Source organism: Platichthys flesus, chromosome 19 (assembly GCF_949316205.1).
Source record: "Platichthys flesus chromosome 19, fPlaFle2.1, whole genome shotgun sequence".
Taxonomy (NCBI): domain Eukaryota; kingdom Metazoa; phylum Chordata; class Actinopteri; order Pleuronectiformes; family Pleuronectidae; genus Platichthys; species Platichthys flesus.
Window position 1 is genome coordinate 9,104,215 of NC_084963.1, and position 20,718 is coordinate 9,124,932.

Sequence of the window (20,718 nt, forward strand, 5' to 3'; positions counted from 1 at the left end):
TCATCAGTGTTGAGCAAGTTCACACCTCTCTCTCTGCTTTCTCTTGCCATCCGTGTATGAGACCGAGAGCTGTTGTGTTGCAGGTATGGCCTGTCCCTTTAAGGAAAGTTTGTAGTGTGTGACGTAGTGCACCTAGGTATTGTGGGAAAAGACGCTAAAAGTGTGTGTATAACGAGAAGTGATCCTGCGCAGAAGCCGTGTTCACCGTTCATATTCATTATTTGTCATTGAGTTGCGTTCAGTTCATTGTTCTCATAAAAGTGAACGTGTTCAATGAACGCTTTCTTTTGCCTTCGTTCATGCACAACACTGTCCATAATATATGGTACCAGGACAGAAAAGAAAAGCAGGTATACAAGTGTTGTAGAAGCAGAGTGGTGTTCCTGTTACACCAAGTCCTGATTCCACAGACTCAGTGTCACCTAGTCACAAAAACAAACCCAAACAAGTACCAAGGACATAAGAAAATTTTATTGCAGTATTTGTTTCACCGGAAGAGCAGGGGGTCACCTTTTTTTTTTGGGCTCTATTACATCAAAATCTATATTAAAAACAAAATAACCTCTCCCCGCATTTAGGCACAGATACTGCACTGATCTTAACATAAATAAATCATATCAAAGATATGTACACAGTGTGGGTAAACAATAAAATGTCTGGAACAAGAAAAAACTGAACGCAGCTTAAAGTTGTGAATAAATCCATCTGGTGCTAGTTTAAACTCCAAAAACACTTTATTAAGAACATCATCACTACACTAATTTCCAACATTCACTTAACTTTTTTTTTTACAGAAGTATGTTCAGATATAAACATGTGTTTAGTTAAACTATGATACAGTGGGAGTAAAAATCAAACAACCGAGTTGCTGCACAACAGCGAAGGAACTCCCACACAATGTTTTCCCAACATTTCCTTCTTGTGATTAACTTAAACATGTCTGTACTCAAAAACAGATCAGTGTTTACAACACTTCCAACGGGTCCTTAAATCTCAAGAGGTTTTCGTCTTCCTTTCTGCGAGTAACATATTGGATCCACAAAGACTTGGACTGTGAAGGGGTTCTCTGTCTGAGAGACTTCAGTTGCCCTCCTTGGCAGCGTACAGCGCACGTAACGTCTGTGCCACTTTGTTTGAGAGCTTGTGTCCACTTGTTAAAGAGATTTTCTTATAAATAATATCCGACTCCTTGATAGTGTCGACCCAAGGCACCTTTTTGCGACCGTCCCGTTTCTTGGCCACAGCCCATGGCCCAGAGTAAGTCCCAGTCATCCAATGTATACTGTAGCCAGCTTTGGTCTTCTGGATGACCCTGGCAATCTGTGGTCGGTCTTTGTATTTGGGACGGCAGATGGCGATGACGTCCATGGCCTCCACCCCCTCATTCGTGTGACCCGAATCCTCGACGCCATCCTTGCCTTTCCTTGGTTTCCTCTGTGGATAACAAATAGCAGAATGTTAGTGACCACCATGAAACTTTTTATACAGAAATCTTATACAGATGTTTTAACATTGGGGTAAAGTGGGGACAGGAAGAAATGTGCGCCATGATTGCTCTCAGCAACAATGAGGAGAAAATACAAATTCATTGAAAATCCCTGGAGGTGAGAGGCATCGGAAGGCCATTTAATATCGACATTCTGTCCATGACCACGTTAAAACAGGTTTAAATGTTTTCTAACCAAAGTTTAATGTGCAGCTTTGTGACACCTATAATTATTCTTTAATTTCTTGTTTTCATTCCAAAAAATACCCTTTGCAATGTGCTGATTTTCCCATTTCCCCAGAGCATCAGGTAGCTTTTGTTGTGACCTCACTAATTCTCTATCCCATATTTCGGGAGTTTTAAATTCTTACTCCAGGCTGATCTTCATCGTCACTCTCCTCTTCTTCTGTGTCCACCGGGGCAGTGTGATTATTGTGATTGTGGTTCTGGAGTTTCGGGCCCTTCAACAGTGAAGTAATGACTTTGTTTCTGGCGTTTGCACTGGCCTCCCCCTCCTCCTCTTCGTCACGATCCAAGTGCTCCATGAGTACCTTGAACTGGGGCACAACAGCAAAGCAGAGCCTTTTAGTTTACTTGACAACTTGATACATGACACTCGTTTTGTCTGCTACATATTGTCGAGATTAAAATGACTAATTAATCAATTCAAAAAAATCTGAGTGACAAAATACATAGTGCTGAATGCTTACATCCAAATACTGTTTCACAATGTTCCTCTTGGTCTCATGACTGAGATCTGTGATGGCAAGATCACTCTTCAGGTACTCTAGTGTCTGGCGAGGGTTGAAGTGGACTTTGGATTTCCTGTTCACTGCCTTTTCGTACACTTTCGCAGACTCAGTCGGAGAATACTTCTGGATTTTGCTGCAACACAAACAAACACGTTAAGCCGCGCTTGTGTCTTGTAAACACCTTAAAGATTCGTCCAAGGATAGTGTCTTTAGTGTGACCTACCTGTCTGAGAAGCCATACAGATTCTTCAGATGTTGTTTGAGCACCAGCAGCAGCAGAATACCCTGGGAAGCGTTGGCGAAGTCCAGCAGAGGGCTGGAGTTCTCAGGTAGACGGTCCATCACTGCCTCCTCGTCCTCCATGTCAGAGTCAGAACCCGCTGATTTCTTACTCTTATGGACCACCTCTTCCTCCTCCTCGCTGCTGCTAGAGCTACTGCTGCTGGAGCTGCTGCTGCTCTGCTTTTCATCCTCATCTTCATCAGAGCTATTTTCCATCCTCCGGTGCTGCTTCTTCTTCTTCTTCTTCTTCTTTTTCTTCTTCTTTTTCATCTTCTTTTCCCGCTGTATGGGCTCTTTCCGTAACGACTGCGAAGACAACAAAATCACTCAAACACTAACCTGATATAAAGTGAGAATGTGCCACACGTTCAACAACTAAAAGCAATAAGTTATTTACAAGATCTAAAAAAGCTTCTCACCTCCTTGAAAGACTGAAGAAGGTTGCTACCAGAGACAGAAAGAGTGATATCTATGTGGTGCATGATGAAAAGAGGCTCCTCCTGGGTCTGGTAGGGGAAGCAGGCAAAGTTGTCTGCTATGAAAAGCAGCATGTTCGGCTCTGTTTTCTGAAGGGGACAAAAAATGAAACATACAAAATGACCTATTGATGATTAGCCCTTTACCACACAAGAATATTTTATATATCCCAGAGGCAAAACCTCTTTTTTTGCAATTCATTTATTCCATAGAAAATGCAGTGGCACTAGCAGATGCATGCATGTGTGGTTGGAGATACACACACATTCAAAAACACACACTGGCAATCTAAGGGATAGAGGGGAACTTACAGAGCTGTCATCAAACAGGTTGAGCAGGGAAATGAGGAAAGCCCGGCGATATTGCCTGTTCCCACGGACCAAGGTGTAGAGATGTGAGCAGAGGGCAGTGTCTGGCTCATCAGGACGAACACCTCGGATCAGGGCTTTCTTTTGTCCATTTATGGCCTGTTGCACCTGGTAAGACATCTTCAATCCTGCGACGGCCTTCATCTGTGGATGAAGTAATTGTTGTGATGCCTGTATTTCATTCTTACTTGATCTACAAAGTCTGGGACGAAAAGCTGAATTACAGATAAAATAGTTAAAGTTTAAATTGAGATTTCTGTTTGTGGTTTCTGCTCTCATTAACCTTTCTATAATGTGTAACATTGCCCTATGTCTCTTTAAACATTTTAGAAAAGCTTTTGTTGCTCAATGGTAGAGTAACTTATCAAAGTTTTGAAACAAAAATGTGTAACGACACCAGGCAACATTTCGCAACAAAGATCTATACATTTTCCACCTCCATAAACCGTAGTTGTGAAGTCAACATTTTAACCATAACTTAGTAAATCTGTGAATATGCAGGTGAAGTGAAAAGTTTTTTACCCCCATTTTATAGATCTTGTGATCAATATCTAAAGCAAAATATCATTTACACTTTCACACCTTTTCTGGTCATTATAAACCAGCAAGTCACTCACATGGATGAACCCTGTATATTTCTTGTCAATATCCACCAGCTGTTGATCGGCCTTGTTCTTCATGGTTGGCTCTGGGTCGGTTCCCATGGCAATCAAGTAGGGCACACACTAAAAAAAAGAAGCATAGTTTCTAAATCTGTGAACAACTCATGATTCATTTAAGATAACAGTGTCTCTCTGTGATTCAAATAAATTTCCACAGAGCAATATGCTGCAGTGAAAATGTCAACATACCTGCACCGGATGGACGAGGCCCTGGTTTAGAGTCAGTGTGATGACGCTCAGGGCAAAGTGTCGAACAGTGGACTGTGAGTGGAAGAAGGAGTCCAGCACCTGCTTCAGGTAAATCTGCATTATGGAGCTGCTCATGCCCGATGAGATGTCCCCCATTTCCTTCAGGTCCTCCTCCTTGGCTTGACTCTTCCCTGAATACACAACACGATCAGCCTGATTAGCTCTGGGATGTTGTCGGCAGATGGAGGAACAGGACACACTAGGTGGATTTTAAAAACTCACATCCGCGATCGGCCTCCTGCATGCGGGAGTCCTCCTCCTGCAGGTAAGTCTGCAGGTTTTTTAAAACCTGGATCTTCCGACTAACCACAGTGGTCTCATCTGAGAGGATAGTGTTGTAAAGAACCTTCACATCCTGCACAAACATCAGCTCTGGGTGCATTATGAACTGGAAGCCTTTAGATCATGGAAAGAATGTAAATACAGATGTCATTATTAAGGAAACTAATGTCACAAATACATTCAAGTAGAAGATTAGAGCTTTCAACAATAAATGACTGTGAGTACAGTGAATGGATCTGATGTTAAACAGTGATGAAGTGCACCATACCTAGACCAATGATGGCCTTGATCTGGACTTCCTCCTCTTCATGCGTGGTGAAGTACAGCAGAAGCTCCAACACTTTGTCCTTGATGATAATCTGAGTGACACAAGGATTAATTTTATTTATTTAGCAATTCTGCGAACAACAATACAACGTTAAAGTAGAGTGCTGATGTTAACCTTGCTGGCACCCTTGAAATCCTCCTGGTCATAATCAAAGTGTCGGCAGAGAGCCCCCACTGTGAACAGAGACCGCAGGAGAGTCGGTTTGTTCGCTACCAGAGTGGAGCTGCTGGGGTCCTCCTGGTGCTGGGTCTTCAGTTTTGCCAGAGCTCCTGTAAAATCATACGAACAGACAGTGAAACACTTAAGAAAAACAAGTGAGCATTCAATGCTTTATTTACTTGGATGTGAGATGATGAGCAGAAGCGTATAAATGTAACTTTTAGAAGGTGAACAGGTAAATAATTTAATTTGTGGTCTATTTGAGATTTTTCCATTTTAAGCTCTATTAGAATTGTGCTACAAGTGCATAGTTCTTACCGTAGTAACGATTAAAACAAGCCCAAACAAACTTGTAGTTGTGTGTGACCTTGTTCACAACCGCACCGAGACAGCTCACACTGTGTTGTACAACCTGAGAAGCAAACACAACAAATGATATCACGATGTTTTGGAATAGTTGCTTCACAACAGTTTGGTTCAGTTAGTTTTTTTCTGTCAAAGCTGCAAGAAGCAAACGCGACTGACCGTCATGCCGTATTTCATGATGAGCTTCATCAGGTCTTCTTCGAGGGTATTGAGGAAAGTCTCACTCGGTTGTTCCATCAGTGGTATGACCAGCTCCAAGATCTTGGCCACGTTGCAGATCACCATGAAGTCATTCTGAGTCTAAAATGTCAGGATGAAGACACATGAAAGCCACGGTAAAGGTTTAAAAATTTGGTATTTGTTTTTTTGTAACTAGACTTAAAGCCTAAATAGAAGAGGACATTATCATATGATGTTATATATATTAAAATAAGTTATAATTACATTGCACTTTGTGGTCAGGTAGGGCTGCATAGTCATAGCATGTTTGACCATTAACTCTGCTTTGATTTTGCTGAACAGGTAGAGAGTGGTGATGCATGCTACAAGACGACCTGAGTTGACCCCTTTGTCCTCACAGTCTGAAAAACAAACAGAAAACATCTGTCACCACACTGTTTCTACAAGTATACCAAAATAAAACTAAAAAATATGAATTCTGTAAGCAAACAAAGTATTGAATTGCTTTCCGTTACCTGCAAGGGACTCCTCATATTTCAGTATGTGTTCCACGAGATTGTCCACCAGCTGAACACAGGCCTTCCTGGCAGGTTTGTACGAGGCGTCCTTCTCCGACTTCAGCAGCTGCAACAGAGTTCAGATCAAATTAAACAACTATGATACAGACAAAGAAGCTGCTGTTGAGATATGGAAACAGTTTAACCAGTGAAAAAACTCACGTTCTGCAGAAGTTGCTCAAACCAATCGTAGCCTGTGTCTTTACATGCCAATACCTGTGATGAAATCAAGACCCAGATTGTGACAATGTCAAACATACAAATGTTTCTTATTTGAAAGTGTGCAAGAGATGTTTTTGTCACATGCTAGATAGTACGCACCACATCTGTGATGTTCAAGATCTTTCTGGTCATGGCCTCCTTGTCGTGGCCGGGTGTGGGCGTGAACCAGAGTTTCTGGAAGGTCTCATTCACCAATTTCTGCATGGGCGGAGATAGGAGGGTTATCTAAAAGTATATTTTGTATATATCAAAACAACTGTCAAGCTTTAACATGTAGCTAAATACAAACCTTGATCCCCTCCTCGTCATTGACTCTTCGGATCATCTTCACACACATCTCCGTAATCTTGTGGAAGTCTGGTTGCTCCAGGCAGATATCCCTCAGGATCTTAATGACCCTCTTCCTTACACTGATACCGGTGTCCTATAAGAAGACAAAATGGGTACAAGGACATCTCAGTGGAAGCTTAATGTAAAGTTGTGAATTTGCTTGGATTTATTTGCAATTTACAGCAAATAACTGTGGAAAAAAAATGTGGAACTGTGCAAAATAAATGTATGGATGATGTACAAAGAGTGACATTGAATTTACCAATATCCTCTCAATGAGCATGTCGTAGTACTGCTCAATGAGCTGAGGCCGACTTAGCACAAAACGGCCCAGGAGTTCCACAGCTGCCTCTCGCACACTGGTTGAGTTGTCCATGAGGCGACAATGAACCCCACGCTGCATATCCAACTGAAATATAAACACATTGGCATAAACAGTTAAGAATATACATGATGGATGCAAGTTTGATAGTGTTAAAGTGTATAAAATAACCCCATAGACCCAGTAGTATCAGAGTTGTGAAGGATGACTTACCCGTGCCAGAATACTTGGATCCACAGCCACTACTTCAGACAGACACTTCATGGCTTTAGTTCTGACTGCTATAGCACTCTCACCCAAAACTCTCAGAATCTATATATGACACAAAAGAAGAATAGTTAGGCACAGACAACCTAACCCAATCTCCCCCATTCTTCATATTAAATTGAATCTCTCACCTGTGATAAATAAATGTCAAAGCTCTGGGCAAAAGGCCTCATAGAGGCCAGATATCTGACGATTACACACGAATCATTGTAGTCTATTGCGTTCATCCTGAAAAGAAAGTCAAGAGGATAGTTCATTACCAGGACGGGTGACCAAGTGCAACAGCACAGCAAATAAATCCAGTGATCCACAGTGAATTAGTAGTATTTACCTCAGAGCACTGGAATGTGATTGTGAAGTCTTCATGACCTTGCGTAGGAATTTTTTTCGTGCATCGGCTTTCTGCATAATCTCCTCAGTCGAGTCGACATCCTTGGAATGACTGTGACCTTTCCAGTTCTCGTCCTCATTTTGAGACTTCATTGCTTTCTCTGCCTCGCTTGTTGCATCCCTGAACCACTGGGCAATATAAAATTTCCTGGCAAACTGGATAAGACAAATGAGAAGTGATATTAAAAATACTGATTATTCTAAGGCATACTATACAGTACAAAAACCCAACACTGACCAAGGAACACTTTTAATCCATACGTCTTTTATGCTAATCGTAACAACCCGCAATTTACCTGTATCAAACCACACAGGAGCTTCATGTAACTAAAGTGCACAAGATATTACACCAACCATGAGCATCCACTCCTTAGGGAAATTTTAAATGTGACCCTAATAATTGTATTTAACGCTCACCAATAGAGATGAATCTTTGTCACTGCTCTCGTCTAGGTAATCTAATAAATCCTTCTGAAGTTGCTGGATCTCATCACATCCTGGCGACTGTAAGCACAAAAACAAACAAGGGTCAGTTCAGCAGTAGCTCAACAGCACTGGATATATATAGGTGATCAAAGGATTCAGTAATTATCTTGCCCACCTCTCTGAGAATGCGGTCAATAACCTTTTGGTCCATGTTGCTGGCTATAGCATCTTTACGCAGTCGGGAAGCTACAGTGCCGAGGTAGTCCAGAGACGCCACCCTGAGAGCCATTTCTGTCTGCTTGTTACTGAACTGATGCACCTGAGAGCACAAGAGGTGAAGGAGACATGTTTCAACAACAAGGAAAACGCACAAGCTGCAGTTTCCACTGGGCAGATGTGAATAGTGTGACTCACCAACAGCCGGCCCAGTAAACTGAGCAGCAGTTCAGATGCAGGCCACTCAGGCTTGTTGACCGTGGACAGGAGGTCGTGAACAAAGTTCTCAAACAGGGGCCTGTAGTCCTCCTCTCCCTGCTTATTGCCACACCTGACACACAGAGAATACAAGCTTTTATTAGAAAATATTGTTCAACATTAAGTCAATTAATATTAGAGTGTATTCCACAGCAGGAGCAGGTACAACGTGTTTAGGATACTCAGAGTTAAGTGGCTTACGCCATGATGAATATTTAGAGACAGAGCAAAGACTCACTTCTTGAGAAACACTGAGAGGAAGTTCTGCGCTGTCCTCATGGCAGTTTCAAACGTGTTTGTGATAAGAACATCTTTATCCACCTGGGCACACAATATGTAAATTAATTAATGAATCAAATTGTGTTTCAGGTTCATTTAAATAGAATTTAAATCCATCGTCTTTACCTTTTTGTGAGGTTCATCCTCTGCTTCTCTCACAGAGGGAAGGTGAACCACACACTGGATAAGCTGAAGAACCAGAGCTGAGACCATCTGGATGCACACGGTCTCTCCATCCGAATCCCCGTTGTTCAGCCTGAGGAAGAAGGAAACATTAATAATAATAATAATGATAAACTTGATTTCTATAGCACTTTTCTTAACAACGGTACAAAGTGCTGTACAGTGAAGAGACAACAGATAAAATGAACATGACCAGAACACCAGCAGAGAAAATAGATAATGAGTTAGATAACATTACATAAATGTATAAATGCGATTGGTCAGTGTTAATAAGAGCCAATGTCATTGATTTGTAAAGCTTCAACGAAAATAAATGTTTTAGAAAGGAATCTAATGGAAGATAGATAATACATTTGTCTTATTTTGTTATCTAATAGTGGTCAAGAGGGAATTTGGCTCATCACTAGAATTGTTTACTGAGCAGCACTGGAGACATGTTATTTTATTGTTTTTTTCGGTGAACAAATATATACTTTTACAAGTTCTTACCTGAAGTTCCTGAGGCTGCGTTTATTAGTAGGCAGTCTGGCAAGGGAGGTGAAGATCTCTTCAAGAATGAGCTGCCTGTGTTTCTCGTAGCGAGAGAAGACCTGAGTGAGAGGAAGATGCAAAGGATTGAATCAAACTATTAGATTAGAGAAGTTGCTGTGCAATATCATCAGAAACTGAGAATCTTAAGCAAGATGAACTGCTAAAGCAATACAATATGCCATGAGAGACTTACTGCTGTCACCAGCGTGATGGCGCATAACTGCAGCTCGTTGACGTTCTCCACGAAAAACGGAGTAATACCCAGATTGGACACCTAAATGTCGGGCACAGAAGCAATCAGGTACATTAGAGCTCTGGAGTTCATGAACTTGAATGACATCCGATCAGATTTTGAGTCTCACCTGGAGAATCGTGGTATCAGTTTGCAGCTGTAACTCCAGGAGCTCTGAGACGCTGCTGACGATTTCACACACTTTGCTGTAGAGCACGACCACCACCTTCTGTTTATGGCTGGAGCCTTTTCCTCGCTTGGACTTTGGTGTGTTCATCCCACCTTAAATGAAGAAGATAACAACGATAATAAAACAACGATATGTGAAGCAGGTTGTTTTAAAAATGTTCTCAACAACTTTGCGTTTGAATGTGTCAGACACAAGAATGACATTTCAATATTCAATTACAGAGTTACTTGAGCACAATCAGGTCTAAAAAGAGAACAACATGGATTATCCTTATCAGCTTGTTAATATGTACATTCTCCAACATAAAAAATAACTCCTGCAAACTATTTTAGGAGACGATTGCAATTTATGAGAAGAGAGGAAAACAGTGCTGACCTCCGTGGGGATCCCCCCTGTAGGCCGGGTCGTACTGAGGGTACAGAGAGCTCTGCAGATGGAACTTGGTGAACTGCAACACCCTCTCGATCACATCCTCCATGAACACAACCTTGGGCATGTGTGGAGACGTCATGATGTTGAGCGCAGTCAGACAGGCATCGGCAGACTTGATCACCCGCTCCATGATGAGGTCGCGCCACAACCGCTCCTCGTCCATGGAATCATTATCCTACATATTCCAAAAACAATAAGTAAAGAATAATGAAAAAACTCGGAAGCTCTACAAATAAGTAAAATGTATTTGAGAGAATCCTCATCATTCTACAGTTAAAATAAATATTTTCTTTGCTGAGAACTTACATGACCCAATAGCGTGGAAAGTTTGACACTGTCCTGGATGTTCTTCTCCAGGACATTTAGTATTTTCATCAGTTTGCTCGAAGAGAACTGTAAATCAAACAAACGATGATCAATACTCTCACAGAAATGCAGCTATGACGTTGAAACCATGTGACAGAGCCCGGACACACTTCTCTTACCTTGTTAAAAATGCCCATAGCTTTAATCTTAGCAGAATCGTTTCCGAGCTGGTTCAACTGCTGCTTTCCAAGCAAGAGCTCCTGAGGTATTTCATCATCATCTGTGTGAGGGTACAACATTTTAACTTTGCCAATTCCACAAATGTCAAGCGCCATGTAAAGGGTGCAGTGCTTGATGTTTACCTTCAGCAGTAAGATCCACGTCATCAAGGTTCTCGAGGATGCTATCCATACTGGCTGCGAATCTCTTAAATGTGGAGGAGTCCATGACTTCTGTTTAACAAAGGATGGGTTAATTCATAAAGATATAAAACTGGTTCGTATTACAAAGGTTCAAATTTAAAGTGGTGGAACAGTACCCTCCAGTGTCATCTTGGGATCGTACGCCTTCTTGTTTTTATGTTTCTCTTTTTTCTTCAATTTTTTGGCAACTGAACAAAAGGAAAACATTAGTCAAATCCTCAACAGCAGCAAATAGGAACTATTTAACAGAGAGAGACTTGGGGGCAGGGATCCAACTGTGTAGGGAGATAGCCTGATTTAAGATTTGAAATAGTGATAATTTGAATGACAAAGAATAAACTAAATCCAATTATATTTATATATATATATATTGTCTTCGCGGAGATAGTCTTCTCCGTTCACTTTTCTGTGAAAAAGACTCACCATCACTTAGGATTGGTGGTGGAGAATCTTCATCCGATTCAGCCGGGCTCCTATCGCGAGGACGGTTACCGGAACCCCGGCGAACTTTTTGAGCACCTCCGCTTTGACGGTGCTCTCCAGAGCCTTTCCTCTCTTCCTGCTTCGAGGTCTTGTCATGGTCTTTCTTGTGCCGTTTCTTTGCAGCTGGAATAAGAAACAAGAGAGAATAAAGATTAGGATTAGTGAGAAAGAAAGTTTCTTAAGATGTTTAAGCTAAAATTATGAAATATTTACAGAATTTTAGGAAAGGAAAGTTGGAAAATATTTGTTGGCACAAATGTTTAATCTCACGGATTACAGATAGCTAAAATGTTCAGTGGAGGGGAGAGTGATCTTGACAGATTTTGTCACATGTACAGACATTGTGATTTTTTTAGATTGAATACTTACACTTAATTTCAGAGTCATCGTCTTCATCATCATCTTTGTCTTCATCACTGGAGTCCAACTCGGCGTACTTTAATCTCTTGCTGACGACACTGTGCCTTCGCTTGTTTGTCTTCTCACTAAGTGACTTCTCTGTAAGCACAAGAGCTGAGTGAGCTTTCAGCAGATTCAAAATGTACAATTAAAGAGAAGACACTGTGGTAAGAGTGACTCCGGAGACAGTGGTTGTAAAGTAAATAAACAACACAGAAACAAAGATCCCCCCCAGTTCACTTTGTATATTTAATAAACAAATTCATACCTTTCCCTGATTTATCGAAGGAGGACGAGTTCCTGGATTTGGAGCCGTGTGCGTTCCTGCTTTCCTTGATGATCTTTTTCACCTCGTCAACACTGAGTTTCTGAACCACAACAACGGGCTTAGCTCCTTTGTTTAGGTTCTCTACCAAAGACATTCTCTCCAGTCGGATGACGGGTTCGCTCCAGACCTCTTTCAATTTGTTTGGAGGTAGTGGCTCTTTTTCTTTCCCGTCTCGTTTCAATTTTGGAATGACGAAGTTCTTCAGACTCCCCGTCTTGCCACCGAGCAGGAATGAGGGGAACTCGCTCGGTTTTGTCTCCAACGGCTGCTGTTTGTTTCCAGTTTGGCCTCTGGCGCTGCCGTCCCCGCCTCTTTCTTCTTTTTTATTTTGGGGGCTCTGAAGGCCGGAGGTGTCTGTCTTCTGACGACCATTAAAGTCAGCGGACTTTCTGCTACCGTCTTGCTTCACTCTCGGGCTGTCGGATTTCACATTACGTTCAGGAGAGGGTCTGTTGCTGTTTTCTGTTGACTGTGTCTTGTGTTTCCTTTCCCTGTCTTTCTCTCTGTCCCTATCTCTATCGCTATTTCTATCTTTACATTTATCTCTATCTTTATCCCTTTCTCTGTGTTTGGCCCTGTCCTTCTCTCTATCTTTTTCTCTTTCTTTAGTTCCATCTTTGTCTTTGTCTTTGTCTTTGTCTTTATCCTTTTCCTTTTCTTTATCCTTTTCTTTATCCTTGGCTTTGTCCTCTCCATGTTTGGAGTTACGCTCCATCTTACTAATGTTTTTTGGAGTCTCTGCTTGGTTTACATGGGATCTGTGACTGTTGTGGTTCTTTTCCTCTTTGTTGCGCGACTCTGAATGCTTGTCATGTTTTTGCCGTGGTGTGTCTGTCCGTCTTTCATCGGAGCGTCCGTTACCACTCTCCGTCTTGCCATCATGTTTGTGTTTGGGTTCCCGCTGGTGTTCCTGCTTCTGTTTAACAACCAGAGATGCTTCCTGCTTCTCTGGTTGCCCATCTGAGGCCGACTTTTTTTGAATTCTTTCTTTGGGATTGTCAGAATGCTTTTTGTTGATCACAGGTTTGTTCTCAACAACTTTGTCTACCCTCCCATCAGCCTTTGAATTTAGGTGTTTCAGATGGTCATCACACAACGGATTTGCTTCCAACACCACGACAGGTTGTCCGATCACTCTGCCAGCTTGCTGCAGGTCAATACTGACCATCAAAGCCGGCCGAGTGGCACAGTTACTTGCAGGATTTGTCTTCTTGGGTGTCACCTTGCTGACAGTGTTCCCCCCTTGTACAACAGGTCCGTCAACTGCCTCTGCTCCAGATTCCTGAGGATATGAGTCTTGCTTTCGTTTCTTCAGTGGCTTGTCTGCAAGAAAGAACACTTTATCATTTTAGTTACCCTTAAAAAAAAATATAGCAAATACAGGGTCGGAGAAAAAAAAACAAGAAGGCACAGGGAAGAGACAGAAACGTACCTTTATCCTGGACTTCTTTAGACCATCGTTCTCTCTCATTGGCTGTCTCACTTTCTATTCTCTCAATTTCTGCAATTGCATCCATCTCTGCATCATCATACGGGGGGCCGCTGCTGACGACTGCAATCTCCTTGGTGTTTGGCCGAACAGGAGGCGGCTGACAGTTCACCTGCTCCGCAGCACCAAACTTGTGTGAAAAGTCCTGAGCGTCCCTTGACAACTGATTATTATTCATCAAATCAATAGCATGGTCTGAGTCCATATGTGCCCGCGGAGGAAACTCTCTGGATTCATCGACATCTGGACTCTTCACTCGGGACAGCTTTAACGTCAGCTTGGCAGAGTCTTTTTCTGGGGAACCAACAATGTCGTACAAGCTATTTTTATCCATCTGCTCAGTTTCCTCTTTACTTCTCTCTCTCTGCTTCTTTTTGCGGTTGGCAGAGGTGAGGAGCAGGTCGGGCCTGGATCCTGCTGAAACACAAATAAATTCAAAGAAAAGTGAGCACCAGGGAATAAGTCTGGGTAAATAACAAACTGTATGGTAGCGTTTTATTTTTGATTCTACAAAAAAAATGTAGAAGAATCCACTTGTTGCCAAGGCAGCCTACTTTTTGCCATTTCTTCACTTCCAGCAGAGGAACACACAGACAGCGGTGATTTGACTCGATATGCAGCAGCCCTCACAGAGGGGTCGTTGTCCTGTTGGAACACCACACAATTATCATTTACTTTTAAAAGCTGATGTCAGGTTCCCAGCTCGGGATATCGTGAATCTCTGCATTACCTCATTTCCCAGTCTGTGAGCCATGTTCATGTATTCTTCATCGGTGACCAGTCTTGCGTTGTGATTAGAAGAACTACTCGAGAGACCAGAAACCTTGTTGTCATGGCTATTTCTTACACCACCAGTAACTGAAACAGAAAGCAAAAGAAACATCTTGTTAGATTATTTGTGATGGACAGTGTAACATATCTATGTGTGAGATAGATACTCTTCCCATCTTTATGGATAGTTGTAGTTTTATTGAGTTAGGGTTACGTTATAATAAGTTAAAGGATTAGCTTAAAGGGATAGTTCACTGAAAATTAAAATTAATTCATCAACTCACTACTATGCCGATGGAGGGGTAGGGAAAGTGTTTGAGTCATGAGTCTAATGGGTAAACAGTGTTGCAGCCAAGGCGACCCCTTCTTCAGATGTAATTAAACAACATAAAAAAAATAACATGCCTCCATACTGCTTGTGTGGTGTCATCCAAGTGTCTGCAAGCCCAGACATTCATATTCAACTTAATTTACACCATGTCCACTACTTGATGTAGCGATGCTCACGGATGTAGCGATACTAAGTTACACCAGCATGTGCCCTTGGGCCAGAGTGTGCATGATTTTCCGGTTTGTCCGTGAGAACCACGTGTATGTGAGTGGAAGTTTATGTAAAGAAAATGCTGCAAAAGAAGCCTTTTAATTTGAATATGAACGAAAGTGGAAGTGGACACTTTTATGACACCACAGGAGCAGTATGAAGGTATGTTATGCTTTGTTTTTTTGTCTTTAGAATTGGTCACTATTGACATCAATTGGATTTGGCTGCAACACTGTTAACTCCTGAGACTCCAAAAGTGTTGTGGCCTCAAACACTTCACCCACCTCTCCGTCGGCATAGTGGTGAGTTGATAATTAATTTGATTGTGTCCAACTGAGTTTATCTGAACTTATCAGGAGGGATCTGCAAGTCATAGTGCAGCCAATGCTCCCACGCATTTCTCCAAACTTCACTTTGTACTCACCTTGCTGAGTCTGATGGTGCTGGGAATAACTGGGTGGATTGTACTGCATGTAGTCTGCAGGACTTTGGGGGGTATAGGGACTGGGTATGGGGCTGTTCTGCTGGGTAACAAACCGAGAACCTGACCCAGACTGCGGGGACGCAAAACATCTGCAAAAGGAGGAAGGTAAAAAATTGTCTTAGTAGAAGTACAAATGCATCTAAATATATAGTAATCAAACAGTGTGATGTCACCATCTTACCCAGGGGGGCTTTGAGGAACAGCGGCCTGCTGATAATTCGATCCTGGACTCCCATGCATTTGATTCTGGGCTATCTTGTACTGTTGCATCATCGGCTGCTGCATCACACCTAAAAGATAAGGATTAAAAAGATCTATAATCAGTGTTACATAAAACAGGAAGTCGGATATACACATGTCTGCAGCACCAAACCTCACCTATGTTCCTTCCTCTGTTTCTAAATTGTAAACATCAGAAGCGATTTTTTACATAATGCTGCTCAACACAGCACCAAGGCTTCATGCAGCAGCAAAAATGACTAAAAAGTCTGTTTAGCAATGTGGTGAAAGTGAACAGAGAGAATGCAGTCACTCAGTCCCTCATCCTCTTCCCAGCCCAAACCTTACACTGGGATAACATACTTTTGTCCCCAAAGACTTTGGGGTTCCTGGAAAGCAACGTTTGTAGAAGTATTGGCATGTCACCCTCGGGTTCATCATTCCCCAAGTTGTCCTTCAACTCTCTGCAAAGCCAAGAAAAAAATGATTATGGCATTATGATTCCACATCCAATTTCAGAGCATGATTCTGACAACCGGGTGAGCATGAGCTGACCGGTCTGTTATTCGGTAATCTTATCACTGAAATTGAAGCGTTGATGACTTCGCTGTGGCCCTTTCATTACCACTGCTGACAACTATACTGGCGTAACAAAGATTTCTGCTGCTACCGGCAAGTTTTCCTCTGTTGACCTGGTACTTACATGTGTTCAGTGGAGACCTGGGTGAGGCTATGTGCCAGCTGAGTCACCAGATTTTCGTCCCGGCACACCAGGAGGCTGCTGACCTCTTCAGAGATCCTTCCATTGTAGAGCAGACTCTTAGCAGTGGTGGCCGGGAGAGGAGAAGGCAAGGGCAGCTGGTTCAACACTAAAAGGAAGATTGAAGGACAGGTGAGAACTTTCATATATGGTAACGTCAGCACAAAGAAAGGCTCATCAGTTTGTACATTTAACAAGTCTCCCCATTGTTGGGTACACTTTTATAACCTAATAGGAGCCAATCCCTAACTTCAGCAATGAATGTTATCTTAGGGAAATGTTCAGTATTATGCTGTTTTAACAGTTTGGGTCCTGAAACACAAGCCCTTTCACCTCTGTCTGCCCTGAGATCACCCGGATTAAGAAACAACAGCATTTTCAATCACACAGCTACAGTTATGTCTGGTACAACTCCACAGCCAAGTCCAGCATTCCTTAAGTCTTGCCACATCTCGGTTTCTAATGTTAGTGTTTAGGCTACAGTGAGCGGCATTAGAGACGGGGTTTGCACTTACAGTCTGTCAGGCTAGCAATTCCAGCGAGAGTAGTGATGGGGACATGAGGCATATCACCATTCATGCTGAAGATGAGGTCAAGAGGTCGTGTCAATGCACGGGCTGCTCGATATCACCGAACTCTTCCTATTCCTCACATCTCCGACACGCTGCAGAGAGACAGAAATGTTAAACAATCAATCCCGTCAATCACGTTAAGTATTGTTCCCATTAGACCGCTTAGCATCTATAACCGGGAAAATTGTAAAATTGCATCAGTATAGAAAAAGACCTTATTGGTCGATAAATGTTATTTCTTTTAGTTTTAACGTTTTCCTGCTGAATGACGGTTGCAGTTTGAGGTAAATCACAGATGTGGTAAACCTCCTCACAATGTTTGCACAATATTGATAAAATTAACCTTTGTTATATTGCGTATGATTAAAAAAAACACAGTAAATTGTGACAATTACTGACACAGTTTCATTGCCCCGGTCTATATTTTACATGTAACCAGTGAGTGCTAAACCTGTGTCATCTCTTGAGTGTGCATTATTACAGTGCCAACGTAACTGCCCCTCTGATGTGGGCAGATCTTGTCCCAGATAGCAGGCCCGGACATGTCTTTACAAATGATCGATCTGTTGCAGTTTCTGATGCCAGAGCTGCAGCTTCTGGTGCCCGACCCCCCCCCCCCCCCCCCCCCCCCATCCGGATCACCCGGGGCCCGTAAATACACACACCTTCCAAATGTGTGCACAATGTTTGTATCTGTGAGATATTTTGCAAGCTGCTTGAAGGTGAACATGCAAAATAGCTACATAAGCACGAAGTTAGCAGGTTTAGCTCCTGGTTCCAGATGCGAATCACAATGTAATTCAGGTGGTGGACGAATATTTGTTATAATCAACGATGAAAGAAAAGAGCAAAAAAAAGAAAAAAGTTAAAACAATTCTGCGTGTGTGTGTGTGTGTGACGTTAGCTTGTTTTCGGTTTGTTGAAATTCATGCTAGCGACTGAAAGAGAGAAAAACGTAAACACACAAAGGTATTGATAAACCCGTGTAGCTACTTAGATCTACTTATACTCTTCCTTTTGTTTTCAATTCAGGTTTGCGTGGCTGCTCCCAAGCACAACAGCGACGTTAGCTCGTCCTGACACCAGAAGTGACTGTTATTACTCGGTAATTACTCTTATTTCCGCCCTGGAAAACACTTATTTGAGAAGCCGAGCTGGGAAAACGACGTTTGCGAGAGTGACTCCAGTCAACTCGGGGTTGTTAGCCGGCTAGCAACAACTGGAGATGCGGCTAACGTATGCTAGCTGGCTAGGTATATGTGCAGCAACTTGCCCGAGCTAGCATCACCACCGGGAGAGCATCCAGTCCGTTTTAGCCGTGAGCTGCCGACTCTGTGCGGCTCTTTCCTCGGTGTTATGTGTCGCGCACGGACTCGGATATTCACCTCCCACTTGCTACGGCCTTCCTCGAATACATCCCCGGCTCTCAAAGTGGACCTCGGACTTGCCTAAGGAAGCGTAACCCCGACCCGACGCCAGGGAGGCAGGGTACAAAGCAAAGACCCCATCACAAATGAGAATGATCCACCCCCCCCTCCCTCCTTTTTTCTCCTTGTCTGATCCCGGGTACGGGCTGCCGGCGGCCGACTGGTGTGTCCGGTCGATCGGTAACACCCCGGGACGGTGGCGTGATTACCCAGATGAGCGGTCGGTGTCGTTGAATCCGGCTTATTTACCTCTCGGGATGTGATGAGAAAGAGAAGTGGCTCTGGTGGAGGTGGAGGTGGAGGAGGGGGAGGAGCAGGATGGCAGCTGGAGAAGAGCCTCTAGCTCCCTCTCCGTCCCAGCGCCCAAACAGCTCCTCGGAGCAGGCAGCGTCAGTGAGTGATCCCTGTCTGTGTGGAGGACCGGAGGCAGGGGGGCTCCTCTGGCTCACACACAGGCGGACACAGCTGCCCCGGAGCGGCCTCATCACACCAAGGAGTCGGTGCTGGTTTATTCTTTTTTGAGGGAAACATGTGAGAGAGGTGGAGGGGGTGGCACCACACAAACTATCCACCTCCAGTATCAAGAGGGTCTTCCCCCTCCCCACTCACACCAACCGGTTGAGGCACATGGCTGCACACATCCAGTCTGGCTCTGCCCATGGTTCCTCCCGTTTAAAGGTTCAGTGTGTAAGATCTGAGATCAAATTAAATTAAATAATAACAGTGCGTTTCATCTAAATTGTTTTCTTTACTCTAGAGTGGACCCTTTATATTTATAAACTTTATATTTACATCAGGAGTGGGTCTTATCTCTACAGTTTTACACTAAACACCTTTTGAGTTTGTATGACAACTGTAGGTTCCACAGGTTTTCTTTCATGTTTGTGGCTGTGGGGTAGAGCGGTCATCCTTCAGCCAGAAGGTGAGCAGTTCGATCCCACTATGCAAAGTGCCTTGAGATACCGTATGTCGTGATTTGGCATCATACTGAAAAATATGAGTTGAGTTGAACCGAACAAGAGGAACTATAAAACAAAAAATAAAAGCTAATTTCCCCCTGCTACTTTGTCTATAGGGTTTTTATATTGTGTTTTATTTACATTGCTTTATTTTTTTCGTGCACTGATTGCTGGTTGTACCCCTGAAGGATAATAAAGATGATCTTTTATGGACAATTTAAGTTAATCACAAGCTGCACGAACCAAGCAAGAGCAGCCAGCAGGGGGCAGCATATGGACATCACATGGAAACAAGCAGCAGCAGACTGCATGGAAATTAAGCAGCAAAGATCCAGGGATACGTTGTTGTTGTAGATTCGTGCAGTAGTGAGGCCTCACCTGGTCTGTGCATGAACTGGAAGTCAACCTGAGAAGCTAAACTTGAATGAGGACATCCAGAGGGGGACAAAGAGACAGCTCACCTTCAAAGTAAAAGTTTAGGAGGCCTGAGGTTTGATTTGATTAATGAGTAATGAGTGACCCTTACTCCTTATGCTAGTTGATGGGAACAATATGTAATTTATTTGATCACCGAATATAAACTAGAGGGTTTTGAATGAATTCTCTGAATTATATTAAATTAAATGTCCCACACTGTGATTCTTGTAAGGCGTCAGAAGCCAAAGTTGGAAACTACTGGGTTATTCCTCCAGAATACATACATTTTCACCACTTTCTACTTTTCTGCAACTTTTTGTAAGAATTTGTGCCTGTTAAAGCCCTCGAAAAGCCAATTAATTCGCCTGCAAAATAATAATTATAATCATTACAATTTCAAAAGGGCCTCACTGTCTGTCAGTGCCTGTCAATTTTCCTTCTGTTTGTGTTTGTTGAAAATAGATAATGGAAAGTTACTAATAAAAGGGAAAATGAACAAATCAAATAATAAAAATCATCTCCTCTTAAGGTGTCTGTGGTGTTTAGATCTGGTGCTTTAAGCTCTAACCAGCAACCCCTAAGCTTCCAAAAAAGTTTTTTTCATGTCAAGTATCATTAATGTGAGGTGTGCTTGGAGTCCTGACATCACACCATCACATCAGCTGACCTACAAAACCAAATGTTGCCAGAGGCTGCAAGTCACCCTCCTCCTAGG

The 20,718-nt window shown here is 42.7% G+C and overlaps 1 protein-coding gene across 4 annotated transcripts; it reads right to left on the reverse strand.

Annotated features, from left to right (window-relative positions):
* Window positions 1-451: 451 nt before the first annotated feature.
* Window positions 452-19,012, reverse strand: LOC133974873 (nipped-B-like protein). 4 transcript variants are annotated; one of them, XM_062412672.1, is made up of 47 exons: window positions 18,837-19,012; window positions 17,144-17,292; window positions 16,572-16,737; window positions 16,232-16,332; window positions 15,831-15,939; window positions 15,590-15,738; window positions 14,584-14,711; window positions 14,408-14,498; window positions 13,797-14,270; window positions 12,305-13,687; window positions 12,007-12,135; window positions 11,578-11,760; window positions 11,271-11,342; window positions 11,095-11,184; window positions 10,912-11,012; window positions 10,733-10,819; window positions 10,370-10,601; window positions 9,935-10,086; window positions 9,766-9,846; window positions 9,531-9,631; window positions 8,985-9,114; window positions 8,818-8,900; window positions 8,520-8,652; window positions 8,281-8,424; window positions 8,097-8,183; window positions 7,621-7,835; window positions 7,421-7,517; window positions 7,236-7,334; window positions 6,963-7,109; window positions 6,660-6,794; window positions 6,470-6,568; window positions 6,311-6,364; window positions 6,107-6,215; window positions 5,856-5,992; window positions 5,571-5,711; window positions 5,364-5,457; window positions 5,001-5,155; window positions 4,827-4,917; window positions 4,499-4,672; window positions 4,217-4,407; window positions 3,983-4,090; window positions 3,309-3,509; window positions 2,940-3,086; window positions 2,462-2,826; window positions 2,197-2,371; window positions 1,858-2,043; window positions 452-1,434 (listed from the first exon to the last, which is right to left on the reverse strand). In XM_062412672.1, exons 2-47 carry the CDS (start codon window positions 17,205-17,207, stop codon window positions 1,081-1,083), a joined length of 7,944 nt encoding a protein of 2,647 aa, XP_062268656.1. In that variant the 5' UTR covers window positions 17,208-17,292; window positions 18,837-19,012; the 3' UTR covers window positions 452-1,080. The 4 variants fall into 4 exon arrangements, with proteins under 4 accessions (XP_062268656.1, XP_062268657.1, XP_062268654.1 ...); XM_062412673.1 differs by having other exon boundaries at window positions 13,797-14,267; window positions 18,586-19,012; XM_062412670.1 differs by having other exon boundaries at window positions 18,586-19,012.
* Between the last annotated feature and the right edge of the window lie 1,706 nt (window positions 19,013-20,718).